The 19,569-nt window shown below is 39.1% G+C and overlaps 1 protein-coding gene across 5 annotated transcripts in view; it reads left to right on the forward strand.

The window, feature by feature from the left end:
* The window catches only part of LOC121287294 (rho GTPase-activating protein 40-like), a 154,935-nt gene extending 136,652 nt beyond the window's left edge, over positions 1-18,283 (forward strand). For 3 of the 5 annotated variants that reach the window (XM_041205039.1, XM_041205035.1, XM_041205037.1), the window contains exons 13-15: positions 668-831; positions 5,655-5,713; positions 17,181-18,283. In XM_041205039.1, coding sequence (XP_041060973.1) covers positions 668-831; positions 5,655-5,713; positions 17,181-17,287 — 330 coding nt within the window. In that variant the 3' untranslated portion in view covers positions 17,288-18,283. The remainder of the gene's footprint in view (positions 1-667; positions 832-5,654; positions 5,714-17,180) is intronic. The other 2 variants (XM_041205036.1, XM_041205038.1) reach the window with 1 other exon arrangement.
* Positions 18,284-19,569: the final 1,286 nt, after the last annotated feature.

A 19,569-nucleotide genomic window follows, 5' to 3' on the forward strand; every position in this document is an offset into this window, starting at 1 on the left:
ATCAGCCTCTGAATAAGGTGGCCAAAAACCCATTGAAATTGTTTACTTGTTCGAGGTTCTCTGGATTGCTATATTGCCCATCCAATTTAGCAGCTATATTTATCTTCATTTGAAATACTGACTGTCAATGCATTGCCCAGCACAGCTCATGCTGCGACCAAGGAAATTCTCAGCCTGGGAGTGCCACACCTGCTCTTGAAGTGTTGGCTTCATTTAGGGTGAGCGGAGGCTTTGGCCCCAACAGAGACCCATGGAAACTGTTGGGGAAGTGTTGAGCCTGGCAAATCAAGGGCATAGCTTAAGTCCCAGCCCTCCGCCCAGTTATTTTAGGTGTGTGGTTTAGAAAGAGCAATGGTTTTTGCCCACTTGACTTGAGTTTCCCAGTTAGAAGAGGTCAATTACATCAATATACTGACCAGATCAGTTCATGGTCAACAGTTATTGTGAAAATATGGATCGATGTATTTCTCAATCCTGGATTGCAGCCCCAAAGTATTGTAATTTTTTGATGGCCCAAAAAGTCCCTGGTTACATTTGTAAACTGTGCCTTTACTGGCTATTACCTTACATATTTATTTACTTGCATGTTTATGTATGAAAAGAAGTTACCAGCATCAACAATAGTTTTTTAGACAGTTAAATTAAACTAAGTATCTTTTAATCTTAGCAACAGTTGAACAAGGTGATAAAAATTCAAGCCCCCCAATTATTGAAGGATACAATGGAGATTCAACTGAATTCTAGGATTACAATTCGGGATCTTATGGCTCAGTTTCAGAAGCAATTAAACTGCGGTAATTGGGGTGCCACCAATGCTGATCTCACAAAAAGGTAATTAGCTTTTTCACATTGCACCAATGTTCATGTTCCTGCATTTTGTTGAGTTGAAGTGGATTATACCATTTGCACAACTGCTTGGATTTTGCAGTCAGTGGCGAAGGAATCGCATTTGTCCTTCACTACACTTACAAATGCCCACAAATATTTTGCATGCTTTTGGGCAGAGACTTGCTCTCATTGGGGAGGAGGGACATCTCATCCAATTCAATGTCTCCTCTAAAGGGGATCTGCAATGCCTGTGAGCAGGGCTAGAAGCAGCAAGGCTTGTCAACCAGACTGAAGAATCTTCACTCAGGCATGCAGGGTCTAAACCAGGAAATATAATGCAGGAATTAAAAAATAGATTTAAATCATGCACAGGAGGCAAAATAAAGATTAGAAAGGAAAGATGGGATTAAGAGGCACTGATCAAAGTTTTTTTTTAAATGTTTTAAAAAATTTCCAAAACTAAATTCTGAGGAATTGCAATTGGCGAGGATTGTTCCATCGCAGCCTGTGGAGGTACAGTGTATCTCAGGTCGCAGCTTCCAGAATTCTGTATTTCACTGCACATGTGTAGAAGCTGCAAGTTGCTGTCTGACTAACTTGTGATAATGGCGTGTTGCTAGCCTCAGTGTTATTATCAGTAATGTTCAGGTCAACATAATATAGTCACTGTTACATTTTATGACCTGTGAACGTAAAAAAAAAATCCAATTTGTTTTTATTACTATACAGCAACAAAATAATAGTCACAATGGCAACGAAGAAGCAATTCAGATTAATTCCTGCAGATATATAGAAGGTATCAGACTGCAGATCTTGATTGAATGCATCTATCCTGAATCCCAATGTGGCTTGAGAACTGGAAGATGTACAACTGACATGATCTTTTCAGTCTGGCAGCTGCAAGAGAAATGCCGTGTACAAAGGATTTCACTATATATTGTCTCCATCGATTTCACCAAGTCACTTGACCATTCAACCATGTGAGCAGAGGTGGTCTATTTAAGCTGCTGGAAAAAATTAGTTGCCCACCAAAACTGCTCAGTGTGATCTCCTCTTTCCATGACAACATGTTGGGTAGGTCAGCTGTGATGATGCAACATCGGAACTGTCAGGGATCCGCAATAGGGTCAACCAGGGTTGTGTTCTGGCACTGACACTATTTGGCATATTCTCCTCTTTGCTGTTGTCATATGCCTTCAGATTACTGAACTGACATAAAGCTGTTCAGCCTTGCTCATCTGAGACCAAGGTGCAGCAAACCATCGACAGAGAGTTGCTGTACACTGGCAATGCCATACAAACATTCCTTAGTGAGGAACACCTTCAGCAGCAAATGGACAGACTCTCTCATGCCCTGTAAAGGGTTTGGTTTGACCATTAGCATCAGGAAGACAAAGGTCATGGTCCAAGATGTTGCCATACTGCCATCCATCAGCATTAATAATGTGACACTGGACGTTATGATAGCTTCACACATCTAGGCTCCACAATCACCAGCAATCTGTTACTTGGTGCTGAAATCAACATATGCATCCCAAGAGCTGCAGCTGTTATGTCCAAGCTGAGTAAAAGAGTGTGGAACAACAGCAATCTGCTTGTGAATACCAAACTCTGAAGTAGATCTGAAGAAGGGTCAGATGGACTCAAAACATTAACTCTTTTTCGCTCTCCATGGATGCTGTCAGACCTGCTGAGTTTTTCCAGCATTTTCTGTTTTTGTTTCAGATTTCCAGCATCGGCAGTTTTTTGCTTTTATTAAACTGTGGGTTGACTATATCGTCAGTGCACTCCTCTACAGCGGTGAGACCTAGACAATGCTTGCTAGGAGAAAAGACTGAACAGTTTCCACCTTCACTGTCTGATACTTCAGCATCTCTTGGCAGAACAAGGTCACTAACTTGGAGGTCCTCGAGCATGCTGATTTCACCAGCGTACACTCATTGCTGAGCCAATGATGTCTGCTCTGACTTGGCCATGTTCATCGATGGATGACGGCCATTGACCCAAACATCTTCTGTACAATGAATTGGCCACTGTGTCACTACCTCCTGGGTGTCCATACCTCCACTACATGAACATCTGCAAACGAGATGTGAAGATGGCCGGCATTGACACTGACAACTGGGAGACAGTTGCCAACAACCGTAACCTCTGGAGACTGACTGTTTGGAAGGGCATTGGAAGAGGCGAGCAGAGATTAAAAGCCCAGCTGACTGAGAAGAGGACCCAGGGAAAAGTGAATCATGCAACTTCTCAGCCCACTGTCTTCCTCTGCAAAAAATGTGGCAGAGACTGCCATGACTGAGTAGGGTGCCTGAGGCGCACCAGGTGATGTTTAACACAAGGTTGAGCACCACGACGCAAACCATCGTCTTACAAGACAGAATGCTGCCACTATAGAAGTAAAGAGAGAAATTGGGATCCTTTGCACCCTTTTTGAATGCTATGAACGCCCTTAGAGCTTAAAACTTGTGTTTGCAGCCTCAGTACATACTTCTGTGGCAAATTATGCTGGATGCCATATTGGTGAGGGGATAGCACATGCGGAATGAATGTCTGGATATGCAGAGCAAGCAGATCATGACATCAGAATGTAACGCTGTTCTGATGCCAGCAAAACCATTTTGGGGCTCAGTGCTCCAGCTAGCTCCCTCTCTTAGCCTTGCACAGATATTCACTAGCTGGGAGGACCCTCCATTAGTGCTATTTTCAAGCATCATCAGCTACTTACAGGTTACTTGCTATTTGATTTCTTCTGGCTGTTGCTTCAATTCTACAAGTGTTAGGTGTTTTCTGTAGTGGATTAAAGTTGCAGAAGTCGACAGGGTGTGATGTAGCAAGTCTTGAATGGGTTTTTACTGTCTTCAAGGCTTCTGCACAAACCAATTGCTTTCAGACATGGCTGCATGAGTAGGCATTCCCCTTGGAATGCAATGTTACTTAGAGAATGAACAGAGGTCACGAAGAGCAGGACAAGTTGCTAAAGAGGGAGGAGGAGAAGGGTTTTCAGCAGGAGGCCATTTCTGATCAGGGTGCTCAGGGAACAATTCTCTGAGCTGAACAGTGTGGGAAATGGCTGTGCTTCAGTAGTGTGGGATCCTAACTGAAATCTGCTACTGTTGCAGCCATAACTTCAACCTCAGAGCGGGGCAAGGACTACATTGCCTGTGGCTGTAAAGGCAACCATGGTGATCAACTTGTATGCATCTGACTTCGGGGATGGAACTGGAGATTTTTGCAACATCTTTCTGTTACATGTGATTCAAGCACACGGACTGTACATAGATTATAAAACAGGATTCTTTATTTGACTGGATTCCTGCAGCATAAAATCTTTAAAAGCATCAATGGAAATGCTTAACTCGGAGAAACAAACTATTTACAATGGGTATTTGCAACCAACACTCTAGGTCCACCTGGATACCATCACCAGCTTAACCCCTGCTCTCTAATCAGTGGGGTAGCAGAGTTCAGTTGGTGGAGCTTCTATTGCCAATTTCCCACGACCAGTTGAACTAGATTTCTTTGTCCCAAGACATGAGGAGAATCTTCTTCTCCTTTGGGCTTCTCGGACTCAGGAGTGCTGCCCAGTCAGTTCGCCTAGGTCTCCAGCAGTTATGTGCCTGCTCCACTTCCAGTTCCAAGTTCTCTAACTATCTTCAGAGGCTTCAAGCTGCCGTAATCATAGTCTTGACTCTTATCATGCCTGGACTGTCCCACGCTGTGTCATTCTTCAGAGTTTCCCAGATTCAGTTTCTGCACGGCTTCTGGCACCTTACTCTAGCCAAAAAGCATCTCCCTTTTAAGAGCTAAGTTTAATCAGTGCAGGCCAGTTTCAAGTGGTATAGCCACTCACGATATTGACCCCCTGCTAATGTATCCAGCTAATGAACAGCGAGATGAGCTGAAATCATTGTCAAAATCATTGAAATGAGCTGGCAGCATGATGTTGGTGTGCTGCCTGCATTGAAGTCGACAGGCATGAGTTAATAACACATCAAAATCTCTGAGTCAGTTTTCAGGTGCCGAATGTCCAAAATGTTTTGGTGATGATTTGCAACTTGGCTCTCACCTGAAAAGTGGACAGTCAGCTATTGAAAATCAGGGTGGAGAGGAATATGTCTGCTAAATAAATGGGCCTGTTATAAGTTAATTAATGCTTCAGAATAACATATAATCATTATCACACCTTTTATCCAATCTCGACAAAGGATAAGAAAATGCTGCTGCTGTACCCACCTGGTCAGCACAAGTGAGGCATTTGAAATAACACTGCCTCAGTCACATGAGCAAGGTCATGTTGTGAGTACTCAATTGTGTTCCAGCTTTACCTGATTTTTGAGCACCATTTTTTAATCAAGCTTCATCTGATGGTTCTCTGAATTTCAGGGGAAACTAGAGCAGCAGGTATATGTAGCAGCATCAAATAGCTACACAAATATCCAGGCTGAACCTACCAGAGTTTAGACATGTGCCATTAAGTACAAGTATAAGTATAGGTAAGGCAGTTTCAGTAAAAGTCGTGTCATTGTGACGTTATACCCAATATTGAGATTTAGGTCACTGTGTCATTTTTAGCTGTTCTGCAAGAACCAAAACAACATTTGCCTTGGACATGACTCAGTGAAGGTGGCACAGAGCATTGAAGTGTTGATCCAGGAGTTAATGTTCCGACTTTAATTCCACATTTTTACTGTTAGGCACGTAACTTCACCATAGGAATCATTGTTGATCAGAACTTAGGTAGATTTTATTTTCAATCATTAGTCTGTTGTTGAAACATAATCCAACATTACTGAGTCTTCTATTCTTTTCTTTATTTTTAGAAGCAATGGATCCACAGATTGTTCCGAGTTCTACTTGTATGAAGTGGGTGGTAATATAGGTGGGTAATGCATCAGATATTATTTTTAACATCAACATTTAAAAAAAAATCCTTAGTTAAAATGGGTGATGTCACTATAACTATTAAAGTGGTGGTGAACAAATTTATTTCTAATATTTTATTTTGAAACACCCTTGTGTAGGAAACCCAAGCAACAGAAACATCATCAAACACATGTTATTAATGAAAATTTTTGACTATATTGGTATACGGGACAAAACATTGTTAACTAATGCCTACCTATGTTATGATCTCCATAGAGACTGATAACTTTTAAAAAGATATTTGAATTCCCATTGACGGACTCAAAGGAATCACACAAGTTCAAGTTTTAAGACTTTTACTGCAACAAACAAACGAAACGCAACTGTAATTAAACTTTACTTAGTAGGCAAATAATACTTTAAAATACAGAAAAGGTAACTCTTATTAATGTCTTAATATGCTCAATAACCCCAGGCCTCATATATATTTTACAGCATGCTTCCCATAGAATTGAAGTGTTTCGAAAACAGTACACCGTCACCTCCAACATAGAAACATAGAAAATAGGAGTAGGTCATTCGGCCCTTCAAGCCTGCTTTGCCATTCAACATGATCATGGTTGACCTTTTGTCTCAATGCCATACTCCTGCTCTCTCCCCATATCCCTTGACAAATTTAGAGTCTAGAAATCTATCTATTTCCTTCTTAAAATATATTCACTGACTTGGCCTCCATAGACTTCTGTGGTACAGAATTCCAGAGGTTCACCACCCTCTGAGTGAAGAGGTTTCTCCCCATATCAGGCCTCAATGGCTATCCCATATCCTGAGACTTTGAACCTTGGTTTCCTGCATCCCTGCTTCACAGAGTCCTAATGTCCAGTGACCATCGGAGGCTCTCCCTCTCAGTCTTCTGAGAATTTCTGCACCAACTCTCAGCCATTAGGCTCCCTCTGGTGATTTCTCCTTCAGGCCTCGCTAGGATAAATCTTCAGGGATCCTTAAATCACTGCAAATTCCTTCCTCTTGATGAGTGGACAAGCTTTCCCCAGCAGCCTGCCTGGTGGTTAATGTTATGACATGACAGGTGATGTGTGCCAGGTGGACCAAATCCACAAGGGAAACTTGGCCATGCTGTCGCAATTATTTTGCAACTTGTAATGATTATGAGAAGATGTGTGCACTGCATTCAGAAGTAATGAGTCCTCTAAGACCTTTGGAGATTTTAAAAATTAAACTAAAATATTTATAAACAAAAGAAAAGAGTTCAATCACATAGTAAGACTACAATTAATTAATACTATAACAAATCCTAAAATTCCTAATTAACCTGACTGCCAATTATATCCTCCCTTTAAGGCAACAGTCAAAAATAGATATTAAACTTAAAAAGCAAGCCAGTAAGTTACCACAGCACCAGCTGGACAGTGGAATTCCCAAAGGCTTTTCTCCAACTTTAGTTAGTGGACACAGCAGACTTATACACAAATGGCTGGAGGCTTCCCGAAGGCTGTTTCATACACTCCTGTTTGATCTTACATGGTCCCCCAGCATGGCTTTTCATTCTCCCTTATATATGTTTCTCTCTCTTTAATCTGTAAATTCCATTGTTTCATATGTCTTTGGAAATGTACATTTTCCATAATATAAAAAAAAAGTTCATGTTGCCAATATTGTCGGTAACCTTTGGGAAAAATAAACACACTGCTTGGTCTTGCTTATCTGGCTGGTTGTAAACACCCTAACATCCCTTTGAAACCCAAACACCATCACTTAACTAAAAATGTAAATTTCCTTCATATCTTATAAGCTAAGACAACATCCATGTTTACTCATTAGCATTTCAAGTACACTTCTACACCTAACTTTTTATAATTTCAAGCTTGCAATCAACCTGACTGCAATGTAATTAAATCACACAGAACCATCTACACGCACACCCATAACCTACTTCATAATAAACCAGAATAGTATTATGCAAATTATTATACTTTCGTAACACTAACAGGGAAAGCAGTCTTTCTTCTCTACAGACTATATCAACTGTTGTTCCTTCTCTCTCTCTATTCCAGTTCAAGGTTCCTGAGACAGGGAGTCTGCAAAAACAAGAACATCAGCACCTGCCTTTGTTTTCAGGTTTTAAAGCCCCCAGTAAATATTGACCTGGACCCAAGTCCCTATGGTAACCAGGTCACACAGGTTTATAGTCATGCAGAACTCCTAGCAGATCACAACACTTTCTTCATTCCTCCAGTTTATTTTAGATTAAAGAGACTATTATGGCACAGCAGATGGTAAATGCTGAGCTGCTCAAATCCCAGAGGGAAATTTGAAACAGCCGCAACAATGGTTTTCAATTTGTATTTTATTTCGCGATGCATGCCTTGAATTCAATAGTAATGTGCCCACTAAGACTGAGGTTTTTTCTGACAAAACTAAATTAAACTTTTATTAATAGAATTAAAAAAAATTAAGCATATACATAGGTCTACAAAGCACTACTATAATAACTCCTAAATCTTCTAGTTAAACTAGCTCCCAGTTACACCTCCATTAAGGCAACAGTAAAACAAGGTAGATTTCAACAGACCCATGCAAAGCAGACAATACCCTGGACAGTGATACTCACAGTGAGTTTTCTTAGCTTCGGTTCCTGTAGATAGCAACTTAATGCACAGAGGCTTTATAACTTGTTATATATTTGCATAATATATTTACAAATCCTTCATATCTACAGAAATCATTCCAGTCCAGTGTCCAGGATTTTAAATGTTCAATTTTCCCTTTCGGCTTCAAACTCCTGACAATGCATCTGCAATCAGATTTTCCCATCCAGCCACATGTATAATCTGTAGAATAAATGGTTGCAGTAATTAACTCTATCTGAATAGCCTTGCTCTTCTGTGTTGAAATTTATTCAGAAACTCTGGAGGATTGTGGTCTGTATAAACAATTGTTTCTGATGAATTGTTTGCAACATAAGTCTCAAAATGCTGCAATGCTAACACCAGACCCAGAGTCTCCTTTTCGATCATTGAATATCTTCTCTGTTGTACGTTCAACTTCCTTGATAAATACTGGTTTCTCAATTCCAATGTCATCTTCTTGTAACAATATGGCCCCAATGCCGATATCACTTGCGTCAACGGCCAACGTAAATTGCTTGGCATAATTGGGTCCTGCCAAAACTGCTGTCGTAATCAATACAGTTTTCAAACTGTCAAAAACCTTCTAGCACTCCTGTGTCCATTTAAACTTCTTGTTCTTTTTTAATAGTTCAGTCAATGGAGCAACTGCATTGCTAAAATTTGGTACAAATTTCTGGTAAAACTCACTCATGCCCAGAAATCTCAAACATCTCATTTTGTTGTAGGCACAGGGAAACCCACAATAGCCTTGACTTTCACATCTCTTGGAGCCACCTTACCATGTCCAATGGTATGGCCTGGCTTGTGCTTTTGCAAATTCACTTTTAGCCAAGTTCATTACCAAATCAGCCTCTTGTAATTGATTAAATAATTCTTCCAGATGTTGTAAATGCTTGTCCCACGTTTGACTGAAAACTATCAGATCGTCAATATAAACAGGACAAATGCTCAGTCCTGCAATTACTTTGTTTGTCAGACTTTCAAATGTTGCAGGTGCTTTTTTCATGCCAAATGGCATGACTTTAAACTGATATAGTCCATCTGGCATCACAAAAGCCGATATCTCCTTTGCTCTCTCCGATATCGGTATTTGCCAATATCCTCTTAACAAGTCTGTCTTTGTGATAAATTTTAATTGTCCCACTTTTTCAGTACAATCTTCCAAGTGTGGAATAGGATATAAATCTGCTTTTGTTACTGCATTCGCCTTTCGATAGTCTCAACACAGTCTTTGTGTTCCGTCAGGTTTCGGTACCAGCACAATAGGTGAAGTCCCGTTACTGCAACTAGATTTGAGGATGTCATTTCAAAGCATGAATTCAATTTTGTTCTGTACTTGTGATAACTTTGCCAGATTTAATCTATAAGGATGTTGCTTTATTGAAGATGAACCTTCTACATACATATCATATACAGCTAAATTTATCGTCTCCAACTTATTCCCTCAAATAGCTTTGTGTGACTACAAAAGCTTCTTCTAATCACTTTTACACTTGTCTGGATGGTAACTCAGTATTACATTAAAATTTTCAAATACCCCCTCATTATCCAATTTGATTAGAGGAAAATCAATTTCAGAATCCTGCGTTTCTATCACCTCTTTTTCTACCATCACTAATACTCCTTTTGGTCTGCTTCCCTGTCAAAGTACTTTCTAAGCATATTTACATGACACACCCTCACCTTACCTTAAGGGTAATGTTTTATGAGAAAATAGCAGCCTTATCATGTTTCAGCAAATGAAAGCCAGAGGGAAACACATCAGATTGTTATACTATTTGGACATAGCAATGAGATTCTGAGAATTGCTCATGAAATTCCAATGGGGGGACATTTAGGAATTAGAAAGACACAGGTGAAAATGCAAAAACATTTTAGTTGGCCTGGATTGCATAGAGATGTAGTCAAATTATGTAGAACATGTCTGGAATACTTATTGAATAATTTACTTCACTCAGCTTCTTTTCAATCCTGTAAGGCCCACTAAACCTTGCCTTTAACGAGCCCCCTAGTACTGGTAACAAAACTAGCACTTTTTCCCCAGCAACAAAAGTACGAGCTGTAGCTTTCCTGCTGCCTTCACTTTCATCACTTGCTGTGATATCTTTAAATGTTCCCTAGCTTACTCAGAGGCTCTGTCCAATCTTTCTTTGAAGTTTGATGCATAATCTGGGAGAGTAGTTTCTAAATTTTGACCCACCAATTTCTCAAGAACCAATTTCAGTGGTCCCCTTACCTCATGACTATAAACTAGTTTGAAAGAACTAAAACCAAATGATGTATTAGGAGCATCCCTAATAGCAAATAACAAGAATGGAATTCCCCTATCTCAATCCTGACTATACAACCTCATCATAGTTTTTAAAGTTTAATGATCTCTTTCCAAAGCCTTTTGTGACTCAGGATGGTAAGCCGTTGATTTAAACTGTTTTATTCCCAGACTGTTCATTACTTCCTTAAAGAGCTGTGATTGCTTCAGTCTTCACGGTAGAAAACACTAATAGTATTCCAAAAATACTAAATAATCAAGGGGTGAAAGTGGGGTGAGGGCAATTAAATACAATAACTATCACCAGAGAAAAAGTACTAGGGAAACTAATGGGATGAAAGGTCGATAAGTCCTCTGGACCTGATTGGTTGTATCCTAGGATATTAAAGGAAGTAACTACAGAGATAATGGATGAACTGGGCAATAATATTCCAAGAATTCTTAGATTCTGGAAAAGCCCCAGAGGACTGTAAACTGCCAATGTAACACCCTTATTCAAAAAGGGAGGGAGACAAAAAACAGATAACTATAGGCCAGTTAGCTTAACATCTGCCATTGGGAAAATGTTAATGGATGTAATAGCAGAGCCTTTAGAATTACATAATCTAATCAAGCAGAATCCACATGGCTTCATGAAGGGGAAATCATGCCTAACAAATTTATTAGAATTCTTTGAGGAGGTAACTAGCAGGATGGATAAAGGGGAACCAGTAGATGTAATATATTTTGATTTCCAAAAGGCATTCGATAAGGTACCACACATAAGGCTACATAATAAGATAAAGGTCCATGGTATTTGGGGTACTAAGGATTGGCTAAGTAATAGAAGATGGAGAGTTGGGATAAGGGGGACATTTTCAAGATGGCAATCTGTAACTGGTGGAGTGCCACAAGGATCAATGCTGGGACCTCAATTATTTACAATATGTATTAATGGCTTAGGTGAGGGAAGTGAATGTACTATCACCAAATTTACGGATGATACAAACATAGGTGAGAAGGCAAGTGGTGAGGATGACACAAGGAATCTACAGAGGGATATAAACAGGTTAAGTGAATGGGCAAAAAAGTGGCAGATGGAATATAATGTGGGAAAATGTGAGGTTATGCACTTTGGCAGGAAGAATAGAGGAGCTGAATATTATTTAAATAGAGAAAGACTGCAGAAGGCTGCAGCACAGAGGGATTTGGGATCCTTGTGCATGAATCCCAAAAAGCTAGCATACAAGTTTAACAGATAAAAGGTAAGGCAAATGGAATGTTGGCCTTTAGTTCAAAGGGAATAGAGTATAAAAATAGGGAAGTTTTGCTAAAACTATACAAAGCACTAGTTAGACCACACCTAGGATACCGTGAACTGTTTTGGTCTCCTTATCTAAGGAAAGATGTACTGGCATTGGAAGCAGTGCAGAGAAGGTTCACTAGGCTGTTTCCAGTTATGGAGGGATTTCTTATGAGGAAAGGTTGTGTAGGTTGGGCCTGTATTCATTGAGGTTTAGAAGAATGAGAGGTGACCTTACTGAAACATAATATTCTTAGGTGCCTTGACAGGGTAGATGCTGAGATGTTGTTTCCCTTTGTGGGAGAGTCTAGGACCAGAGGGCATAATCTCAGAGTAAGGGGTTGCCCATTTAAAACAGAGATAAGGGGCAGAATTTTCCCGTCGGCGATTTGGGGGTGGGGCCCGCTCGCCGATGGGAAAATGACACGGGATGACATCAGGAGGAACACCCAACGTCATCCCGGTCCATTTAAATCTTGAGGAAGGCTGTCCGCCCGCTTGTTAAATCCCCTGTCCGTCCAACCTTAAGGCTAGCGGGCAGGCCAGGAGCCCCAGCCGGCTTCTGATAATACATGAAACCTCATCCACTGGCGGGATGAGGTTTCATGTCTGTTTTTAAAAACTCCAATAAAGTTTCTGTGCTTCTTATTAACATGTCCCATCTCGTGTGACATTGTCCCGACGGGAAGCGCTTCCTGTGCGAGGGGGGGATTCCCCAACTGTCAGGGTGCGCTCTTTAGCACACGTGCACGAAAGAGCGCACATCTCCCTGAGGCAAAGTGCTGAAAGGCTGGCAAATATAAAAAATAGAACAATAAAAAATTCATTGACGTGTCCCCCTCATGTGAAAATGTCACACGAGATGGGACATGTTAATGAAATAAACAAAAACTTTATTGAACGTTTTTAAAACCGCTATCAAACCTCATCCCGCCACCGGATGAGGTTTGTAAAAAAAAAAACCTAAACGCCTGTCCATTGGGCCATGCGTCAAGCTGAAGTTGATCTGAATTGTCGACGATTGGCAAGTTAAGGGCCTTAATGAAGCCTTTAATTAATGGCGGGTGCGCATCCTGCTGCATAGCACGCCCGCCAACCAAAATTTTGCGATGCTGCGCGCTGACACCGGAACACTCACGCGACATCAGTGCACGACATTTTAAGTGCTGGCGTGTGGGCTCCACCACCCGCACGCCAGCCAGAAGATTCTGCCCCTCATTGAATGGCAGAACAGACTTGATGGGCCAAATGGTCCACTTCTGCTCTTACCTCTTATGGTCTTATGAAATTTGAACCCTGATCTGATTGTATTTCTAATTAGGTAAACCATATCTTGTAAAAGAATTTAGTCAACTCTTCCACAGTTCTGTTTGTTGTAATATTTTTCAAAGGTATCGCTTCAGAATATCTTGTAGACACATCCATAATTGTCAGTAAGTACTGATTTCCACTTTTAGTCTTAGGGCGGGGTCCTACACAATCAATCATGGCCTTAGTAAAATGCTTGACTTGGAATTAAAGCTGCCGGCTTAATCGCTACTTGTAGTTTCCCTATTACCTGGCATATGTGACATGCTCTATAGAATTTGACTACATCTCTATGCTATCCAGGCTAATAAAAATGTTTCACCTGTGTCTTTCTAATTCCTAAATGTCCCTCCATTGAAATTTTATGAGTAATTCTCAGAATCTAATTTCTATCTCTAAATGGTATAACAATCTGATGTGCTTCCCTCCGGCTTTCATTTGCTGAAACATGATAAGGCTTCCATTTTCTCATTAAAACATTACCCATAAGGTGATGACATTCTGGAATACTGCTGCCTCTGTTTCAGAGTAAGCTGTTTGATATAAGAGTCTTATTTGCATATCTTGTTTCTATATCTCTACCAGCTAAATACCTCAGCTGTATTATCCTCCATTCTTTCTTCCTGAACAATATTATCAAAAACAGTGTCAGCTAATTGGACTTCCATACCTTTGCCCTGCCTTTTAACTTCCTGTTCTTCCTGTTTAAACCTGTGAGCCTGTGATTTTATCAAACAATCTGGAAACAATCCAGGATGCTCTCTCTGCAACACTTCCATTGAAAACACCACTATTGGCTGTCAACCACCATAGGCATCATCACCCACATCTGTGACCCAGCTGTATCATTCCCTAAAATAAATTGAACTCCTGCAATGGGCAATTTTTCCACTACTCCAGCAATCACCTGTTTTCTACTTTTTAAATTTACTTTCCAAAATGGAATAGGTTTAGCATCTCCATGAACCCCACTTATTATCACCTGTTCCTGCAATACTCCCTCTGAACAACAAATATCACTATCCCACAATATTAAGAATTGACTAGCCCCTGTGTCTCTTAAAATTTTTAACACCTTTACCTACTCCATCCTGTACACAAGGAAAGATTTCCCCTTCACATACAAAACCTTTAACCATTTCTGCAACCTGCTCCTCAGAATTCTCTTGTGTAAACTGTGAACACATTTCCACTTCTTTTCCCAGCACTGATTCTTTCTGTTTTACCTGTACACAAACCAAAGTTTTTTTGTGTGCCTGAACCTCATAACCCACAGTACTTTTACTTCCAGAACTTTTCTGCACCCCAATAATCCCATCAGATTTTCCCTGTAATTTCCAATAGACTGACTTCATGTGTCCAACTTTATTACAATTAAAACATCTCAATTTTTGAATGTGACTTCTACCTTCAGTACCCTCATTTTTATTCTGAGAAAAAACTTCCTGGGAATTTTGACCTACTCCTCTTCCCTGATTACCCATCTTCCTTTCACCTTCCCACTTCCCATCCTTCTCTGATTTAAAAGGATAATGAAAAGAAAGGTTTAGCTCTATGAACTAACTCATAATTATGAGCTATCCCTGTTGCTTGTCAACCTTCTGTTCCTCCACATGGTTTCACTACCGGAGGAATTGGATCTGTAAATTCTTCCAAAAAAATTACTTCTCTAAGAGCTGCATATGTTTTCTCTATCTTCAATGCCTGTATCCACCGGTAAAAATTACTTTATTTTACTCTCTCAAACTCAATATAAGTTTGCCCAGGCTGCTTTCTCATATTCCTAAATTTCTGCCTGTATGTCTCAGGAACCAACTCATATGCACTCAAAATAGCCTTTTGCACCACACAATAGTTCACCAACATTCCTTCGGACAATGAAGCATAAACCTCATGTAATCTACCCACCAACCTGGATTGTAACAACAATGTCCAGTTTTCCTGTGGCCATTTCATCTGTTTAGCTATCTTCTCAAATTAAATAAAGAATCCTTCAACATCTCTTCCTTCAAATTTTGTAAGAGCATGTACAAATATAAGCATCTCCCCACTGGGTCTGATCTGGAAATGAGCTCTTCCACAACTTTTTTAACTGCCAGCAGTTTAATCTGGAATTCTCTTTCCTCTCTCTTTTTCTGATGCTTCTAGTTCCAGTTTTCTCATTTCCAATTATTTTCCCTTTTCTTCCAACTCAATGTTTTTCACTTGCAACTGAATTTGAGCCCATTCCAATGATCTGCCCCTTGGAGAATTCAGTTTCTTGTTTATTCCTTCCAGTTTCAAATGCTGTGCTATACCTTCAATTATGTCTGATTTCCTTACCCCTGCAGGTAATCCTAATTGTAACTAATCTGCCAATTCAATTAATTTAGCTTTATTTTCCTTTTGTAACCAACCACAATTACATATTCAACTCGAAGACAAGTCTTAGCAACTGCCAAAGCCACTTTAAATAAAACCTCACACCAACTCCTGAATTCACAAAACCAGGTAGAAAGAGGAAAGTGCCTCTTATACTCATAACCTTAAGATTCACTAACTCCAAACCAATCAAGGAATTTCAAATATATCCTGGATGAGCCCCCAATTTTGTTATGACACAGTGGATGTAAATGCCGAGCTGCTCAAATCCCAGAGGGAAGCTTGAGGCAGCTGCCACAACTGTTTTGCAATTTGTACTTTATTACGAGATGCATGCCTTGAATTCAGTAGTAATGTGTCCACCAAGACTGAGTTTTTTTCTTACGAAACTAAATTAAACATTTATTAATAGAAGAAAAGATTTTAAGCACATATGTAGGTCTACAAAGCACTACTATAATAACTCGTAAATCTTCTAATTAATCTATCTCCCAGTTGCACCTCCATTAAGGCAACGGTAAAACAAGATAGATTTCAACAGACCCAGGAAAAGCACACAATACCCTGGACAGGGATATTCACAGTGAGTTTTCTTAGCTTCGGTTCCTGTAGACAGCAACTTAATGCACAGAGGCTGGAGGCTTTACACACTTGTTAGATCTTAGAATGCCTTCCTCCTTACACTTAACCTCATCTCCTATATACTCGTTTCTCCCCTTTCATTGTAAATTCCATTCTTCCAATATGTCTTTGCAACTTTATTTCTTCCATAATATAAATCTTTCATAGGACTCATATTATCAGTAACCTTTCGGAAAAATGAACACATTGTTTGACTTAGCTTTATATGGCTAGGTGTAACATCTCATCATCTCTTTGAAATTCAAACTAATCTTGTTTATCTAAAAATGCAAATGTTCCTCACACCTCACAAATTTAAACAAGTTAGATTTAAATAATTTTTGGACTAGTGATTCTTTAATTGCATTGTTTTAGCCTATGCATCATGTCAGAGCTTGCAGGAGAGGAGTCAGTGGGGATCTGTCCTGTAGGGAGTTAAGTTGGTGCTGTCCTTCTCTGGAATTTGACATTACTGGTTAGTGATCATATGAACATACAAATTAGGAGCAGGACTAGGCCACTCGGCCCCTCGAGCCTGTGCCACCATTCAATAAGATCATGTCTGATCTGAATGTATCCTCAACCCCACATACCTGCCTATCCCTGGTAACTTTTCACTGCCTTGTTAATGAAAAATCTATCTAGCTCTGCCTGAAAAAAAATTCAAAGACTCTGCTTCCACCATCTTTTCAGGAAGAGAATTCCAAAGACCCGCGACCCTCTGAGAGAAAAAAATTCTCCTCATCTCTGTAACCAGGAATACAATTTTTTTTTCTCATTCTGAAAGACTGAAGCCTGCTGTTGCACCCTCACCTGTGGCCTGGCTGAGATGAACTGAGCACAGAGTACAGGTTCACTCTTTCACGCCTCTGGTATTTAATACTGTAAAAGTACACTAAGCCATTTTGGGAACTTCAAGCTAGAAAATATTTTTTAAAATCCTGTGCTGCTTCAGTCACTCTGAAATCATTTAAATGTTGCTTTATTTTAATAGGCGAACGCCGTCTTGATCCAGACACATGTATGGCGGAACTGTACAAGATCAACCCTCAGGCTGAATGGGTCATAAAACAACATGCGACTTTGTCAAAAGGAAGTTAAATTTTTGTGACCTTTCACCACCTAAATCCACAGAATAATATCTGTACTTTGGTTTGTTGTTAAAAGTTTTGTGACCACACAAAGCTTAAGAAGAAAAGCTGAAGCACCTTTTCAAGGCACATCCAAGGAACAACACATTCAGCAAAGTACAGCACTTTCATTAAACAAGGGACATTTACCACTATTTAAAGGTAAAATGAAATCAGCTTTTAATCTGCTGGTCTATTGGCATGTGAATTTGAGAACTTGAATTTTATACAAAATTTATGTTTAACCATGCCTATTTTATTGAGACATGTTCAGTAGGCACTGCCAAATATTGCAAAGAATATTATGGAAAAGACATACAAATCTCCTTTCTCACTCTATATATTTTCTTGGAATATTTTAAAAAAAAATTGCATGCCACCTTGGAAGTACTTGGAGAAAATGAATGTTTAAAGTGAAGAAAAAAGCAGCAAAATGAAAAACAAAATTTGGCTTGTGGCAAAACATAAACACAATCAATTATTTATTGAAGGGCCACAGCAGAAAAATGAATTTGTGCCTCCAGTTTATTTGTCATGAAGCCATATTTGACTGCATATATCAAGCTCCTCAGGAGTAACAGGATCTTCAGCTGGGACAAATAACTATGATTGTGTCTAGCACTTTAGAGTTTGGGCACAGAGAATGTGACACAATCCAAGCTAAAAATACAGTAGTATAAAAATGCAGTAGGTCGCAAGAATTATTATGGACAATAATATTTGAAACCTGTGTGGTGTGTATTCTGTTTTCTTTGAGGCAGCAGCCTCCTTGTAGTTGCTGATTAGCTTTTAACATTTAGTATAATGTTAATAGATTTACATTTGGAACTTGTTTTCTACATATAGCTACAATTAGGATTTTTTTATATTCTAACAGGTTGTTTAAATAACCATCTCAATCTGTTGTTTGTGTCATTCTGTGAATTGGTAAAGTTATTTTTAAGAGCATTAAAGAATGTGTTCTTTACATTATTCATAATATTTCTAATTGCAACAAATATTTACAACTATTGAGAAATTACTGCACAGAGCCATTTTAATAACATCAAAATTGGGACACTTTTGACTTAAGCAATGTTCATAAAACTGAGTTCTTAGAATTCCTATTATTCAAATTCACCCAATACTATATTGTTGAAGTTAGAAGCAACTGGAGGTACAGATTATATATTCAAAAACAAGCTACTTCTTCATTCTCAGAACTATTATTTTACATAAAATCATAGATATAATTATAATCAATATTTAATGTTAAACCAAATGTCATTGCACAACAGGTAAAAAGCAGTGAAAATATGAAATTCAGTTTTAACTGAAGAGTATATGGTATTTCTGTACCCTTGCCTAGAGTTTCTGCTAGTTTGCATTGCTTTCATCAGCACAGCTCAGCTGAAATCGGCCAAACAGAAATGATTGTGGAAATTAAATGCAAGTTACGTTAAGCATAACTCGTATTTCAGTGTTTTAAACACTGGTTTAAAAAATATTGCACCAGAAGCTGGCCTTGCCTGCAATTCTGGCTGCGTTCCCAGATTAAAATCGTGAACATGCGAGTTTCAGGTGGTTGAACCCGTTTCCATCTTTTGAAGGAGGCTCTTCAAATAAAGATTGTTTATTTTTAAACACGTTTTAAAAGTTTTTACATTTTACTGAGAAACTGACTAGTGTACACCAATGGAACTAGTAAATAGTTCGAATTGTGTTTTGAAAGACGTGGTCAGTGATTTTAAATGAGGTTACTCACAGGTGGGGGACTAGATATCTTTATTGAAAATCTTTATTTTTTGTGATGAACCCATTTGCAGCTGTATGAATAAAACTGCACTGGTTCATCACTCTTAAATACATAAAATTTTAGTACAAAGGAAACTAAAATAAGTGATTACATTCTGTTATGTTGCTTGATTGTGCTGATTCGTGGAAGATTTTACATTTATGATTATACAAATAAGCTTGAGCCATTCACTTTGGAACGCAGTCAACTTAACCCTGAATTATCCACTGAACATTTAACTTGAATATTAACTTAACTGAATATTAACTTAACTGCATGATAAGTGTTAATTAGTGTTAACCTCTGCGGCACTTAATTAAATTTTATAAGTGTGGAGTCTCATTCCTTCAGACTTTAACTTTCGGAGACTTATGGAATTTTGGAAATGTTTTCCTTTTTATTCAATTTCTGTTTCTCTCTCAACTACAACAACTTGTGTTTATATAGCACATTTAATGTAAAGAGATGTCCGAAAGTGC

Source organism: Carcharodon carcharias, chromosome 14 (genome assembly GCF_017639515.1).
Source record: "Carcharodon carcharias isolate sCarCar2 chromosome 14, sCarCar2.pri, whole genome shotgun sequence".
NCBI classification, from domain to species: Eukaryota; Metazoa; Chordata; class Chondrichthyes; order Lamniformes; family Lamnidae; genus Carcharodon; species Carcharodon carcharias.